Source organism: Ambystoma mexicanum, chromosome 12 (assembly GCF_040938575.1).
Source record: "Ambystoma mexicanum isolate Mex_15411 chromosome 12, UKY_AmexF1_1, whole genome shotgun sequence".
Lineage (NCBI taxonomy): Eukaryota > Metazoa > Chordata > Amphibia > Caudata > Ambystomatidae > Ambystoma > Ambystoma mexicanum.
In genome coordinates this window covers 870,111,024-870,127,718 of record NC_090936.1, presented here as the reverse complement: position 1 = coordinate 870,127,718, position 16,695 = coordinate 870,111,024, and the positions used below count along the sequence as shown (strand labels likewise).

The 16,695-nt window shown below is 43.0% G+C and overlaps 1 protein-coding gene across 1 annotated transcript in view; it reads right to left on the bottom strand.

The window, feature by feature from the left end:
* Window positions 1-16,695, bottom strand: part of YEATS4 (YEATS domain containing 4) — a 214,200-nt gene that overhangs the window by 128,177 nt on the left and 69,328 nt on the right. Inside the window, exon 5 of the mRNA XM_069629340.1 lies at window positions 11,491-11,583. Coding sequence (XP_069485441.1) covers window positions 11,491-11,583 — 93 coding nt within the window. The remainder of the gene's footprint in view (window positions 1-11,490; window positions 11,584-16,695) is intronic.

Here is a 16,695-nt window from a genome sequence, read left to right as displayed (position 1 = left end):
AAGTACAGCTTCCAAAACAAAGATGTTTTCTCTATTTTTGATCAGGAAGCCCTAAACGGAATACACGGAAAAGAACTAGGGGCCTTATGATTTTTTTTTTTTTTTTTAAGTCACAGAAGTGCAATCAAACAAACCCAAAAACCTGACAAGGGTAAATACAACGAACACAGGAACGAGAAACTTAATCTGAAATCTAAAACCAATGCAGGTGCCTGTAACAAACCAACAACAACTGAAACAGCCTGCACACAATGCAAACGAAAAAATTTGTCCTCACAGCAACCAAAAAACCGGAGGCAATTTATACGAAAAGTGATGGATCTAGAGCAGAAGGATGAGGATCCCTCAGAAAAGGAGCAAGAAAGGCGGTCTACAATATCGGTATACAAAGATGAAAGCTTCACAGACATAAAAGGTGATAAGAGCGAAGAACAACTATAGCAGCAAGTCCAGGAGATGATACTTGTGGCTTTACCACCCTACAGCAAAAACACGAATTCCTAGATGCGAAAAACAATCATAACTAAACAATGCAAGGTACTTGATTCTTTGATTGATCATTTTACACAGCAACGCCTGTCTCAATCAAAACATGCAGTGACGCGTAGCTCTATACCGGGACCAACAACCATACTGCACCCGCGCGCAAACAGAAAACTTAATTACACAGGACAAGCCAAGCAAATTATCCCTAGAACGGGTCTTAAAAGGCCAAAGACGGTCTCATTATGAATCGGTCTAATCTAATGGGACTGTTGCACAACATCCCGCAACTTCGTGTGGAAGAACCGAAAGACATCAAAATTGTGTCTTTCCCAAATGAAACAGAAATGGATCACATCCATCTACACTTGACAACTAAATCCACCTCAAACCTGCTTCTAAGAGCCATAGATGAGCTGTGTATCCTGGGCCTGGACTTAAAGCGTATTCCGTCCGCAGATGGCAAAAACAAGCACACCAGAAGAAAACCTACAGATGCATAAAGGACACCCTGCACAAAACATACAAGATGAATCTGATCCCAGACCGATCAGATACCCAAACTGTGCTGCGGGGCCCATACGCTCTCCAGGTTAGGATAAAAGGCACCCAAGATGATAATTTGGACGAAGAGGGCTCAACCTGCTTGGAAAGAACACCTGATTAGCAAAAGTCCTATTTTTTGGCACGCAAATACCTTATTGGCAAATCAGGACTAGACCGAACACCAGAACATTCGAAAAGTGTTTTGGATATATTCATGGAACTTCAGAGGCTTTAAACATCACTTTGCAAATATCGACCGGGACCTTGTGACAGGTGATGTGATCTGCATTCAAGAATGTTGGCTGCAAGAAACTCCGATGCTTGATGGTTACACCTGCTGTTTGAACAAAGCAGTCAAAGGAGCAACAGGAGACCGTCGGCATGGCTTCTCACCATCATCAAAAACAGTCAGTATGGAAACTGTACATCCGTAACCTCTCATACAAATACCAGTATTACAGTATTATCAGCTGGAGAAAAACACATGATTAATAAATCAACCTATATTGGAACAGCAAAGCAAAGCAAAAGCTGGAGTGAATGCTGTACCCACAGCACTTTTCATCTGTGGTGACCTGAACAGATTGCCACAAAACACTGAATACCAAAGGTTCGATACAACAAAACAGCCAAAAAAAAATTCTAGGACGCAGACATGATTAAGAAATGGAAATAAGAAATGTACACATGGCAAATGGCAATGTAGAAGGTGACAGACAAGGAGCCATCGCTTGGACATCCTTCAACGCTAAAGAAACAGACTATTTCTTCGTGGATGAAATAACATATGCTAAAATGACATCGCTAAAGATCCTGCAAACAACAAAAAGTGATCACAAACCTTCAATTCTAGCTTGTGCCGAACATTTTAGCCAGAAACTTGGCAAAAATTAGATAAATGTTTGGCCATATAAAGTCAAGGAAAATAATGGCCTAAACCGACTGAGATTAACAGTAAAGAACATGCCACAATTAACCACGGAAATCAAAAAATGGCAAGAAGAGAAGAACACTGGAATATGAAACCTGCCTTACAATCTCTCGAGAAGTAAAGACTCAAACAAAGATACTTAAGGTCACAAGATTGCATCAATTTGATGCAAATTTGCAGACACGGAAAAAACAGCAAGCAAAAGATATAAGAACTCTAAGAAAAGGAAACATATCAACCAGCAAATGCAACCTTGAAAAAAAGCTCAAGTCAGCATATCGGCATTGGTTAAAAACAGAGCAACCTCGTACCAAAAGGATTCAGAACTAATGCTAATGGCACTGGAAAACAAAAATGCACATTTTTTCTGGACCTTGATAAACAAAGAACAAAAAGCACAAAGTTTGGTTCAACTGAATCCAATCAATGAGTCCAAATGGTCTGCTCATTTTGAAAATATCTATAACCCAAATACCAATAGAAAATCTGCATGGAAGCAAAAAAAAAAAAAAAATCTTGGACCATAAATTTCAATAAAGACGAAATCCTTACACTGATTTAAAAAAGTAGTGCATACAGGGCCCCGATGGACTAACAAACTGCTTATTAAAACAAGCGCCGGAACTATGGGCCGAGATGTGCAACACCCGTTCAAAAGAATAAATCTCAAACAAATTCCAACTTCATGGAAGCGAGCAGTGGTGATACCCATCTTCAAGAGAGGAGATCGAAGGTTACCGGAAAATTATCACCCAATATCACTGCTGGATGTTCTGGGCACACTATATGCAGGCATTCTTTTGAAAAGATTGATGGAATGGATAACATCTAGTAAAAAATGTTGATCCCAGACAAGCATGTTTTGGTGAAAAGGTGGATTGTGGTCTAAACCTGCTCTCATTAAATCTGCTGAAAATACAGACCATAAAGGAAAACAAAACACTGATCCTAGCATGAATCGACATGGCAATGGCATTTGACAGAGTTGACAGACAAATGTTATGGGAAAAACTTGAAAACAAGGGCTGCCCCCGAGATCTTTTGGCAGCCATCATCAGTCTACACATCGACACAACTCTGCAAGTGCACCTAAACCAAGCTGGGTTAATAGGGCCATTCTCACCACATGGGGCCGAAAACAGGGATGCCCCCTCGCCGCGATTCTGTAGAACTTCTTCATCCAAGAGATGAAGGACAGACTGTAACCCCAGAGATGATGCTCGCCACGTTTAGGAGACATTTCAGTAGCCATCTACTTTATGTAGATGGCCTCATCTTACTGGATACCACACCTATTGGTTTACAATGCAAGATGCACTCCAAAAGCTAGTGAACAAAAATAAGCAAAAAATAAATGCAGCAAAATCAGAAATTTTCATAGTCAAAATCTCAAAGAAAAGTAAGAAACCTGTTTAAATGGTGTCTTGACAACCAAACAATTTCCATAAGAAAAATCACAATAGACGTAGGAGCCATCATTAGCAATGACTGGGGAGATAAACCTTGGATTCAGCAATTCTAAACAAAGATGGACCAACTCACAGCACAAGCGCTAATACTCAAAAAATGATACGGAAAATTCTCCAAAGCGCTTGGACTTTTACAACTTGAAAATTGTACCCCCAATAACATACGCAGGTGATACTGGCCTAAGGATCCCATGGAAGACATGGGACAAACTTGAGGGAACATTTTGGCGAAGAATCCTAATATTGCCTAACAGTGTACCGATCGAAGTTATATGCCACAAACTGGGACTGCATTCTTTACACGTGCAAATCATTTAGAAAACACTAGCCACGTTTAGAAAAATAGAGTTCACTGCCTGTCCACCGCAATATGAGATTTTAGAAGAGGGGACCGAAAAGCTACCTTCCTGGTCGTTAACAATGTGGAGAAAAAAATGCAGTGACTTGCTGAACCAACTAACTGTAAGTAAAGAAACCTTACGAATCCATCCACAGCGAGTTAAAACGCTGCTCATGTCGATAGACTGGTCGCAAACAGAAGCCGCGCGCTTTGCTTCACATTCACACACCTTGACAAAATCACTAACAACTCCAAGACCTTGCCTAAATACCTAGACAAAAGCGCCAATCCCAAGTACAGGGATTTGATAATGCGCTTCAAATTAAACATCTTGAGAACAAAGCAAAACTTGATGAAATATGGCTTGGCAAAGGACAAGGTCTGTCGACTGTGCCATTTATAAGAAGAATCACTACGACATCTATTAATGTTTTGCGGAAATCTAGAAGCAGAAAGAACAAACATTTTGAGTGAAATTTTATTTACATCTTGTGTTCTGGATTCAGAATTATGGTGCAGAGCTTTGTACGAAGATCCAAACCAAAGAAAAATCGGGCCTTGGGAATTTTCCTAGAAATGATGCTGAAAAAACTCACAGCCGAGACTGAAATGGAAAAATGGACACGATACCCTCCCATAGCCAAGCAACTTCATGTACTGGACTCACTAAAGACTAAAAATAGTAAAGAAATCGAACAAGGAGGAGAACTTTCTGCTTGGCTTATGGGGGGCAGCGAAAGGATACATAAAGAATAAGCAAAACGTTTGTATTTTTACATACTAAATGCTTTAAAAAAAAAAAGCATCATTCGATATTTCATATCAAACTAGTTATATTAGTTATTAAAGAAATGTATCTTATTTGTTATTTCTTTCGCTATTATCACTGCATACAGAATCACACAATAATATTACTTTCTTTTTTATCTAGCGCTTTAATCTAAAGAGCTTTACATAGGACATATTTACATACATTACTATTATTACTCATTCGAAATTGGTACTCATTTATCGACCTCGGAAAGATGAAAGGCTGAGTTAGCCTTGTCGGGATTCGAATCTGTGACCTGCAGATCAAACGCATATCACAGCAACAAGCGTTTAACCAGCTGAGCCATCTTACCAGCCAAGCCAGAAACCAAACCAAGCCCATTTTACAGTGTGATGTATTTGATTACAAGGTGCGGCTGACAGCTATCCAGCAAAGATTGCTGATTCAGCAGAATGGGGAGGTATATAAATATATCTTTGCTTGCCATTTGCCCTGTCCCCTAGGGAGCATTTTGCATAGCAGGCTCCCCTCCCTAGCCTCAGAAGAGGTGGCTCTGCCTGTGGAGAAGGGACGAATTCCCTGGATTCGTCACCGTACATAAATGCTAAAGAAGAGTGAGAACATTAAAAAAAAAGTGTTTCTATTTAGCAGTATAAAAGACTATATTGCAAGTGCAAATACTTGCTGGTTCATTGATAAAACTGTAGGGACGATATTGATAGCATATAATGTTCATCATACACACACACACAGGTAACAAGCATTGGTTCTCCTAGATATTTATCAGGAGAGCCACAACAATATATATATATATTTTTTTACATTTATAAAGCGCTCACACAGCCCGCAGGCATCGAGGCGCTGTTATAGGAATTGTTTGTTTTTCTTAGTTGCATAATTTTTGTGTTTTTTTTTTGTCTTAGTTACGTATTTATGACGCGCTTAAACACCCAGAGGTTTCTAAGCGCGGACCCGGGGATCGAACCTGTTGTTGCTTCGCGTCGTCTTGCTTCCAAGACGCGCACGCTGCCGCTGAGCTATCCTCCCGGGACAAGCAGGTCAGGTGCTACAGGGTAGTAGTTTCTCCTGCACAAATCTAAAAGACCCAACTTTCTCCAGACTGTTGATCTGGTTTGTCACAGCCCCAGGTGGGCCTCAAGACTGCATCTTGGGGTGGAGGTTAGGCTCGGTCATGCACGGTCCGATGGATACCATGACAGGACTTTAGATCCAGAATAGGTTCTCAGCCCTTCTTGTCTTGGAATTTAGTGAGGTATACAGAATTGTTATTAAGAGACATATCCCAGGTGTTGTAATGCCAGCACTCTCCTATGAGATGGGAGCAAAGCGTGCAAAGCCCCGCAGCTTAATACTGCCACTACTAGTGACCAAGGATTCTAGCCATTCATCGACTGTTGCATGAACGAAATCCAAAAGGACAGTGCTCATCTTACTTGGTAGCATGTGTGACTAAACCTACATTAGAGGGATGCTCCACCCTTCTCTCGACATACATATATTGCATGGAGGAAGTATGCAGCAATGCGAAGCAAATTGTGCTTGGATTACCAAATAGGTAGGGGTTAGGAGAGTTTTCCTAAAGTCCTACTGGCAGTAAGAATTTAGTAAGCTATCGCAGTGGTTTGTAGATCCACAACTCTAGCATCAGTCTGTACTAGTTCAGGACCTTGGTATTGTGGCAGAGCAGTCGGGCTTATTTTAAGAGGAAGACGTGAGCTGTAGGTAAATACTCCGAATCTTAGACAGGCACAAAGAAGCACTTAAATATATATCTTTTATAAATATGTGTATTATATTTACAACAGGATCACTTAAAATACTTCAGACGGTAACGGTAGAACACTTAGGAATAATAAATAACACACTTCAAAAGGGTGCTTTCCCTTGTGTTTATTCGCGGTTACAATTGGAGCAACGCTGGAAAGGGAAAAAACAAGGTTATCGTATCATCGGTAATTGCGCACTCATGCGGTTTTCAACAGGTTATCCGGTAATGCACTTACTAAGCAAACACATGGTTAGTGCACCATAAGCTTATTAGTTCAAGGTTCTAGAGACCGTAAAGTCAAAAAACGCAACCATAGCTAAAGGCAGTTAAGAGTGGGATTGAAGCCGTGTCAATCAGCAAATAATGAAGAGTTACTGCAGATTTCTTCCAGCGTCTAAAGTTATTGAAGCAGTAAGTAAACCACCAACAAAGGAGACAGAAAAACTGACTTGTAAAAGGGGACACAACCAGCAGCTTGGGTCAGAGGTAAGAGGGGGTTGCCCTGGACACTTCTAGGTGCACTCCAATGCTTTGGAGCGACTGCTCAGAATCAGGTAAGCAATACCTCCACCCCCCCGTACCCTGACTTTGAAGAAAGTGTTAGTGTTTGCTCCTCTACAATGTGGCAGCTCTGGACTGGAGCTCTGGATCCCTTGGTCTGATGACAAAAAGGCAGGACAATGGATGGTGTCTTCCAGAAACAGTCTCGAGGGGGACCTGTGGCACGACTTTCAGCAACTTCTTGGTTCACTCTGCAGTTTTGTCACCGATAGCTACGGGTTCCCCGCCAAAGGCAAGGCAAAACACACACACACCCAAAAATGCGGCTTGGGTGTCCCTATTGTACACTACGCACATAGCCTGCGCTATATAAAATATAGCGGGACCATGCTGTGATGCACATATAAAATATGGTCCTGGTGTGAGAACATTTTTTGGTCAGCGATTCTACGACTACCGAAGGGGACACCGATTGCTGGTCTCAGATATGAACTCGGTATGCTCTCGATAAACACAAGAATTCAGTGGAACACCTTGACCTTATATCGGAAGATCATGGGTGCTGATGAATTACTGCAGTTCCGAATACAATATTTTTGAACAATGGAAAGGGTCCTCCTGTGCAAAAACACTAAATTTCCTGGCATCCGATATGGATATGTTAATTCAGAGAACCGGATAAAGTTAAACGGAACTATGGGATCAGGATTGGTTCGAAACAGCTGAACAAAGAAGATCCCATAGATGTATGAAACATGCTCCCCCAGAAGCCAGAGAATGTCATAAGTTACCAAATTACTTAATGCGATTTCCCTCTAAGAGTAAGAGAAGAACTCTTATGATGTTTCGCTTAAATCTTTACCGTACCAAAGAGGAGATGAACAGTTGGCGCAAAACTACAATCGATGATGATCAATGTCGCTTTTGTGAAACTTCCAATGAATCATTAAAACAAAAATTCAAGGACCGGAGGATAAGAATTTTTGGGAAAGTAATCGGATTAAAGTCCTGCCAAAATACGGAAGAAGTCTGGAGCCTACTGAATGAAGGAGGACACAAACAAGTGATGTTTGCATTAACATTCCTCTTCGAAGAAATTGAAAGAAACTTGAGTAGTTTTGAAGAATGACATCTAAAATAAGAAAGATTGAAAGACTGATGCCTTTTTCTTTCATTCTTTTTTTCTACTCTTTTCTTCTTTCTGTTTTTTGTTTTCTGTGGATTCATTTTTAAAGTTTATAATTAGCTAAATGAAAAATAAAATAAAAAATAAAATACAGAATAGATGGTAGAACAAGACCACTGCCACCAGCCATAACTAGGTGATTGTCTATGTGACATAAAATTCACAGGAGCAGAGAGAAGGTGGTGTCGGTCAATCTCTCAGACTATAGAGTTTTGGGAAGAGATACTAAGTATCTCTCTATCCTTAAGAACCTTAGTTACATGAGGATATAAAAAAATTATCTCAAAGGGGCGGTGGTCATAAGGGTCCCCAGCAACACTGTCCATAATGAGCTGTCTGCTGCAGTAGTAAAAACACAGATGCCTTTAAGGGCTATGGAGCAGACAGACTTCATGGTACAGCTAGAATACAAAGAATAGAGTTCCAAAAGACACAGCCCACAAGAATGAATGGAGGGAAAAAGGCCGCGCTCATTCAGGATTGAAAGAAAAAGGTCCAGAAGTCCAGCAAAAAGTGCTAGGGGTCTCACTAGGGGAGGGGATGAAGCCTAAAAATGTTAAGTCTCCCCAACATTCACACCCATGGTCGGGTGATGACATACTTTCACTGTTGCAGCAACACACTGATCTTGCCATCTTCGTGCATCCTCTTATCCCATCTGCCAGAGTCTTCCTGCCACAGTACAATGAGTTATTCTTGAATCTGGCTTCAGAGTAATCTGCGGTGTGGTGTTAGCAGAATACAAGAGGAGAGGATTCCCATGGTAGAAGTGTACTGCTTTACTAAGATATACTCTTTGGAGCACATCAAGGTCACTATTCCTTGTAAAGAAGTCTCTTTCCCTTAACTGCCTCACCAGGGTCTCATATGAACAGAACAATGAAGCCACAAAAGTCAGCGTCGTGGCCAGTGAGCGAGGAATCCTCAAAGATCATGAATCCCAAGGATGACATGCAATTTAGCCCTTGGGGGTATCTTGGGCATCTCAGGACTGGAAACGCACGGATGAGTCAATCAGTGAGGTACATGTAAGCATGAAATCATCCAGTGGGAAGGTGAGCCTCCAATGGGCATCAGCCTCAACCTGGTCTAACTTCTGCATTAGTCTCTGGCCTCCCATTCATCCTACTTCTCACCTGCACCCCTCAAATAAGGCACTCCAGTGCTCTCAGCATCTCATTTAGCTCCCTTGCCTACAGAGCCCCATCCCCCAACCTCCCGTCACTCTCACTTGGCCTCTGGAATGTACAATCCCTCTGCAACAAGTCTTCCTACATCACTGTCCACTTTGACTCATCTCCCTCAACGTTCACTTCTTGCCATCACAGAAACTTGGATCTCCCTTAATGTCTGAGCTTCACTAGCTGCTCCCCACACACAGTTTGCTACCTTCTCCCACTCTCCCAGACCTGCTGGGAAGGGTGGTGGTGTTGGGTTCTTAGTCTATAAAAAAGGCACTCAACCCTGCCCCTCTACCGACTTTGACATCAAGCCTTCCTTGTTTGAATATGCCACTATTCAACTCCTCCCTTCTACTCCTATCACATTTCTGGCTCCATCGACCCCACTGGTTCTCTCCACTCTGTCACTAATGTGATCCTTCTCTCATTGAGCCACTTCATACCGACATGTCCATTGCCACGCTGGGGGACTTTAACCCTTCCCAAGCCCCGAGCGGTCACCTGCCTTGAACTTAAAAATCACTCCCATCAGACCACTCCCTCCATGACCAACCTACTAATGCGTGTGGGAACTCTTGCCCTGGTCCGATTCGCTCTCCTCCTAGGACTACTCCATTGACCCCTCTCCCTCTGATCACTTGCCCGCTTATGTTCAGGTGCTCCTTCCAGGAAGCTCTTCTTATTTAAGAAAGACAAGGGAAAACCTTTGGAATATTAATCTTCTGACCTAAGTAAGTGCCCATCTCTGTGGGTCTTGGCATTGAAGGTGCCATACATCTTACAGTCTACCATGTGGTTATGATGCAATTGCAAAAGGAATGTTTGTCCTCTAGAGCCCAGGGACTTGGTTTTGTCACGGTCCAATGGCACACATGGTGTGGTAAGGGCTTGAAAGGGGGGAATGAGAAACTGGGCAGAGCAAGCAAACAACCCTGGCAGGGCTCGGTAGAGCTCTCCTTTCCCCCAAAATGACAACTCTAGCGTAAAACAATCCAACACCATCCATGAATTAACGTTTTATCAGTAGTTTCATAAAAAACAAATGAAAATATAAAAATTTCCCCATAGCTGTAAAATACATTCTACGTCAGCAAATTCAGTTGGAGAAATTCCCAAGAACAAATCAACAAGTGCAGTAACGAATCAGAACATGAAAATGTGAAAGGCCTACCAACCTGATTGCCTGCAGATGGTTAGGGTCCCAATATTAATGGAAAATGTCTTATCTGCCACATTCAACCTATGGCGAGGATTAACTGGCATGACTGGGAACATTCAGAGGATGTGAATCCAATATCAAATGCTGGAGTATACTTCAGTTTTGGAAAGGTTGGGCAACAGGGAACAGAATGCAGTGCCGGTTGGCAGAGAGGCAGTTTGAGACGCAAGGGGAAAGTTCAGGGCCTGCAGTGAAGGAGATTTAAAACTCTTCGTCAAATAGGTGGTAGAAGCCAAAGCAGAAGACCAGTTGGTCGAGAGTAAAGGTGTAAAAGGGTGAAAAAGAAGGTACCAATAATGGCTCCATCGAGAACTGCTAGTAAGAGCAAGGCTATGCCATTTTTTCAACAGATGGAGAAAGGAAGGTCAAGTCAAATCAGTTAAGAGCCAAGTCCAAGAAGGTTAGAGGAGTATTTGGAGGAATCAAAGAATTGGTGTATTGAACGGTAGTACAGGAGGTAGAGATTTGGGCGAGTGATGATTCTGTGGAATATGGAAACTAGGTAATAGTGGGTTTGGTGGGCAATGTTTTTTATCCTTCAGGTGGCTAGTGAACCAGTTGAGTACCAAATCGAGAACTTTAAAGTAATGGGGGCGGAGGGAAAACAGGGCAATAGAAGTCAGGACTATTGAGGTCAGCAGAACGTTTCATCAGAATGGGTAGGAGAATAACCACCATGGCAAAGGCTGGGAAAGCCCCCGAGGCCAATTAAAGATTGAAACTGGGAGACGTTGAGAAAGAGCAGGTAAGGGCGTTCCCTGGCCATCTTTTATAAAGCATTTGGCTTGGTAAGGGCACAGAATGAGTTTGGTACCTTGAAGTAGGCAATGGGAACCACAAAAGATCTGAGTGGTCAAGTCCCAACTATTGCCAGATGTAGTCTGGGACCGAAGTAACAAAAGTATGGAATTACAAAATGTAGGTAGCAATATGCAACTTTGGCCTTTGCTAATTGAGGACTAACTTTCTCCAACCGATGGGTTCCAATTGACTGTATATAGATGTAGTTTAAAAATGTTTTTAGCGACTATAGATTCCACCATAAACAAAATAACTCCAGTCAGTTTTCTTACCATTTCATCGTAAAACTCAGAAACTACAGTCTTCTTTCCTAGCATAACATTTGTGTCAGACTGGAACAGTTTCAGCAAATGATACAGAGTAACCTGCAAAACAGAAAATGTAAACTCATGATATAACCTTTAACCATCACAAAGCAAAGTAGAATGAAGACGAAAGGGAATAATGATCAAGATTGGTTTATGCTTCACAGTGCACAACTTCAATTCATGCACAAAGGTTATAAGAAAAAAAAAAACTTTCTTGCATGTCACTTCTGGACGGAATTCTCCAGTTTCGAAGTGCTGTAAGTTAATTGCCTCATTTTAGGGTACCAAATTCATCAATCTGGGAAAGATCAAGGGCTGATTTGGCCCTGCTATGGGATTGAAAATTGCAAAGTGCAGGAGGCTCCATGTCAGAGGCTATCACACAAATAGTCAAGTATCCACCCAGAAAAAGGATAGTGAGGATTAGCCAATCTGCATATTCACTAAAAATTGTAGGTTAGAAAGAAGATAATTCACACCAGCAATACACCCACATAGAACCTTATTGAAATTATATAATCAGGGCAAAATAAATAATTCCCACACCCTGCTAAAACCCAAAGAGAAAGGCAATTGAATTCATTGAATTGAGCTTCAGAACTGCCAAAAGAAGTGAAACACTAAAAAGATGGCAGACCAACACAACAGACAAGGTCTCAAGTGAAACGGTTCTAAAGCCAGGGCTCATGTTCAGAGTTCTCTCCATTCCTATGTCGAAGAGCTGTTCAAAGACCATCTTTCTCCTAGCTTTCTTGGCTTACCTGGGATACATGTGCAAGAGCGTTCAAGGGCAAGCCCTTAGAAGGGTTGTGTACTCAAAAAAAAATTCAAAAATAACCAAAATTTTTAAAAACAGTATAATCTGATTTTCACTTTCAATAAAAAGATAGTCAAAACAGGGCGGGGGTCTAAAAATAAGGCAAATCATGAAAATACATGTAAAGTGCAAGGTAAGCAAAAATCCTAAAAGTTCAAAGTTTCTAGGGATAAGCGTTCAAGAGTCACTGCCATTAGTCAATTCAACTGTGAAGTCACAGAGCAAAAGCAAATTGTACTCTGCCAGAATAACAAAAACCTCCAAGCCACAGAGAGCTACTCAATTTCATAATCATTTGGCTCACAAAATTAATATCACACCTTCCTTCCCAATCCCTCCAACTGATGTGGCGAGTTTGGGCCAAGCCCCATCTTTTATATCAGGGGAGTTAAAGTAACACAGACTTGGGCAGTTCATTCTCTAAGGGGTCTAGTAAAGGGGAGGACGAGCTGGCAACCTGTTGGCCTGCTATTCCCTGAAAAGATGCAACAGCATTTACTCTGAGGACGACTGTAAAAGCTAAACCTCAATCGCATTTAAGAGAAGACCTTTTGACACGTTGCCGCAACCCAGGAGATGGATTGTGAACACAACCTGGTTTAGGAGAAGAAAATTTGGGTAAATATTAAACGTCAGATTTGCATCCAAATATCGCACAATAAGTACTCTTAAGCCAAGAACCAGTGGGTCAGCTCAAACTGCTGCCCAACCGCAGAAACCACAAACCTGTGGCATTCACGAAAGACAGAAATAACTTGCGAGTTACTTGAGGGAGAACCAATGAGAGGAAGTTCATGCATGTCTCACTTCAGTGATATCAGCGCAATGACCTCCCAAAAGCTAAGACAATGGAGGACTGTCCTATAATGGGCACAGCAAGGGAAGTGTTTTCAAAATGCGTTTCCAAAATGGCACGGAGTGCTGTGCTTACCTTCAAGTCTTCTGAGGCCGATTCGGGATAATCGGAACCAGAGGGTTAAGCAATAGCAAAGGAACCAAAAGAAGGATATGATGAATTAAGGAGTGGCTCAAACCTAGGATTCTAACAGAAAAGTGGATTAACCACAATTGTAACGCAGATTAGAGCCCAAGCCCCTATTGATGAAGTATAACGGAGGCAGGGCCAGCTCACTTGCTGTCCTGGAGCCAAAGGAAGCAGACATATATGTGCTCTGGCTCCTTTGATACAAGGGGGAGGCTAAAAGGAGCGAACCAGAGTAACCTACTGCCTGGAGGAAGGCCGCTCCAGAGGGGAGTCCTGAAAAGTGAGCTGCCTGGAAGGAGTAGCCACAAAGCTTCAAACATTCAGAGGATTCTGGAATAGGCAGATGCGCCAGGTCTTCCTTGCTCACATAAAGGGGAGAGTTTGGAATGAGGTAAACCCAAGGAGGATGCAGCCAATACCTGGGGAAGATAGACTACAGAAGTCAAGGCTGGACGCTACCTAGGAGTGGGAGCCGTGAAAGAAAGATAACCAAGCGGTGGAGAGCGACACTCCTATACCTTCAGGAAACTAGATAAGAGTCTAGGACCAGCAACCCCATGGTAAGAAGGGAGAGAGATTGGCTGATGGCAGGAGAACATTACATTATAGCCTACCTGACGAGGACCATGATCCCTGATGAGGACCTACTGAAATCCAATGCTTAGGAGAAGGCCCGCTATGAATCCTGAAATTCAAGAACATGAGAAGCACGGACTGTAAATCTGGGAAAATGAAAGCACTACAAGAGAGGCTTTGGGTGAAGCTCGACATCCAAGGTCTTGGAAAAGATTTGATGAGGAGCCTGAAATCCAAGGACTGTGAAAGGTTCTGGCCGGAAAGCTAAAGCTTAAATTTCTGAAAGAAGTCCAGGTGAGAAAACTGAACGATCCGAGAGAGGGACCTGTTGTGAAGTTTGAACAAAGCCAAGGCACAAAAGGGACCTGTGGAAGACCCCCAAGAAGGGCTAAGAACTAGGAGGGCCACAATGTTCAAAGTCATGTCGAAGGCTTTTGAGAAAGTTAGAGAACCAAAAAACAAGAGGCACTGATCAGGTGAAGGAAACCAAAAGGATAGCTGTGTAAAGCCAGATTTCTAGAAGTTTCTGGAGAAGCAAGGTGAAAGCAGAGTGGCCAGAAGGGAACCAGACCAAATACCCCCTTTAATGCTCATCTCTCCTAATGCAGTACACGAGGCAGCACAATAGAAATGACCGAGCAGCACCGCTAGGTAAGCCCAGGAGGGTTATACGTAACAAATGTTTTGTTGTTCTCAGGCGCGTATTGCATTCTATGCCTAATTAGCTTGGAGTTGCTTCCTGCGCACAGTTGTGTGCTTCCACTCTGCCTGAAGCTCCACGTGGCCTAGTGGGGCTGTATATTGCGGTGGCCTCTCTCATTGTACATCACGGCCGCCGCCATCACAGTTTCAATAGGCACCGGAGTGCCTCACCAGGACTGCCCACTGCAGAGGCCCGGACTCATTTTCGCCACCAAAAGCCAATTGGAGAGCCGGCAGACACGAGAGCTGGCCCACCGACACAAGGCCCTGACCTAAGGCACCCGTCCAGAGCTGGAGGGCACTGGAGCGAGCCCCTTTCCATGCCGCTACTCCATCATCCTGGCTCCAGGCAAGGCCCCCAAAAAGAATACCAGTGACCCCATTGATGCAAAAAAAAAAAAAATAAAATAAAAAAATTATATGACAATGCATTACTTACCGTAAAAGCATTTCTGATGGTTGTATCTGCTTAGATTCACATGCTGTGCATAGGTCCGACATCCAGTGGTCACTGCAGAGTATTGCATTTTGTTTTTCGTAGTCGAAAAGGGGACGTCGACAAGGCGTGTCTGTAACACTATCCCTATAGTGACGTGTGTTGTACCCACAATCCCTCACGCGTCAAGGTCCCTCCGTTTGTATTTTTCTGCCCTGAGGGAGCCTTCTAGACGTGAGTGAGTACAGAAAAGAGAGAAATATAGAAAGATGTCTATGTTCCTCCCATCCAAGCGGGGAGGAAGGGTGGGCGCATGTGAATCTAAGCAGATACAACCATCAGAAATGCTTTTACGGTAAGTAATGCATTGTCTTCTGATGTTTGTTAATCTGCTTAGAATCACATGCTGTGCATAGACTAGCGAGCAGTACCCGGAGTTGGTGGTGGGTTATGAGAAGGAACAGTAGAGAAAAGATGTCTTAATACTGCCTGTCCCACCTGGGAGTCAGATCTAGAGTGTGTATCTAGACAGTAGTGTTTTGTAAAGGTGTGCACAGAACTCCAGGTAGCCGCTTTGCAGATGGACTCAAGGGGAACATTTGCAATGAATACTATGGACGCCCCCGTGCCTCGAGTAGAATGTGCTCTTGGCCTAAAGGGCAGTTCTCTCTTAGCAAGAGTATAGCAGAAAGTGATGCATTGAACAATCCATCTAGAAATAGTGGACTTTGAAACTGCATCCCCTTCTCTTCCTGCTGCCACCGAGACGAAGAACTGATTAGGTCTTCCTCAGTGGTCTGGTTCTTTCCATGTAGAACATGACCACTCTGCGCACATCTAGCGTGTGCAGAGTCCTTTCTCCTAAGTTGGAAGGATTTTGAAAGAACGCTGGTAGTTCTATAGACGGGTTTACATGGAATTTTGAGATGAATTTTGGAGCAAACCTTGGGTGAGTGCGTAGAACCACTTTATCTTTGTGAACTGTAACAAAGGGGTCTAGAACAGAAAGAGCCTGTAGTTCACTTACTCTCCTGATGGAGGTGATAGCTATTAGAAAAGCAGTCTTAAGGGTGAGGTCTTTAAGAGATGCTTTGTGCATGGGTTCAAATGGTGAGCCCATGAGTTTGGTAAGTACCACGTTAAGGTCCCATCCGGGAGCTGGGTCAGCTATCGGGGGGTGTATTCTCTTTACTCCCTCCATGAAGGCCTTTATAACAGGGATCTTCCACCACGACACTGAGTTGGGAAGTGGTGTATGCAGAAAGTGCCGCTAGGTGGACTTTAATGGAATTGAACACTAGACCTGAATCCAATAAATGGGTCAGGTATAGAATAATGTGTGGGAGAGCAGTCAATTGGCTTGATGCTCTTTCCTCTGCACCAAATGACAAATCTCTTCCATTTGCTAGAATAGCAGTGGCTAGTGTTGGGTTTTCTGGCTTCCCTGAGGATGTCCATGCATCTCTGTGGGAGCTGTAGATGTCCAAATTCTATGATCTCAGGAGCCAGGCTGCTAAGTTCATGTTCTGGGGGCATGGATGCAGAGTCCTGCCCTTGTCTTGTGACAGCATGTTGTACGGGCAGGGGAGTTTCACTGGGGGAGATAGAGACATCTCCATCAAGTGAGCGAACCATGGCTGTCGGGCCCACATT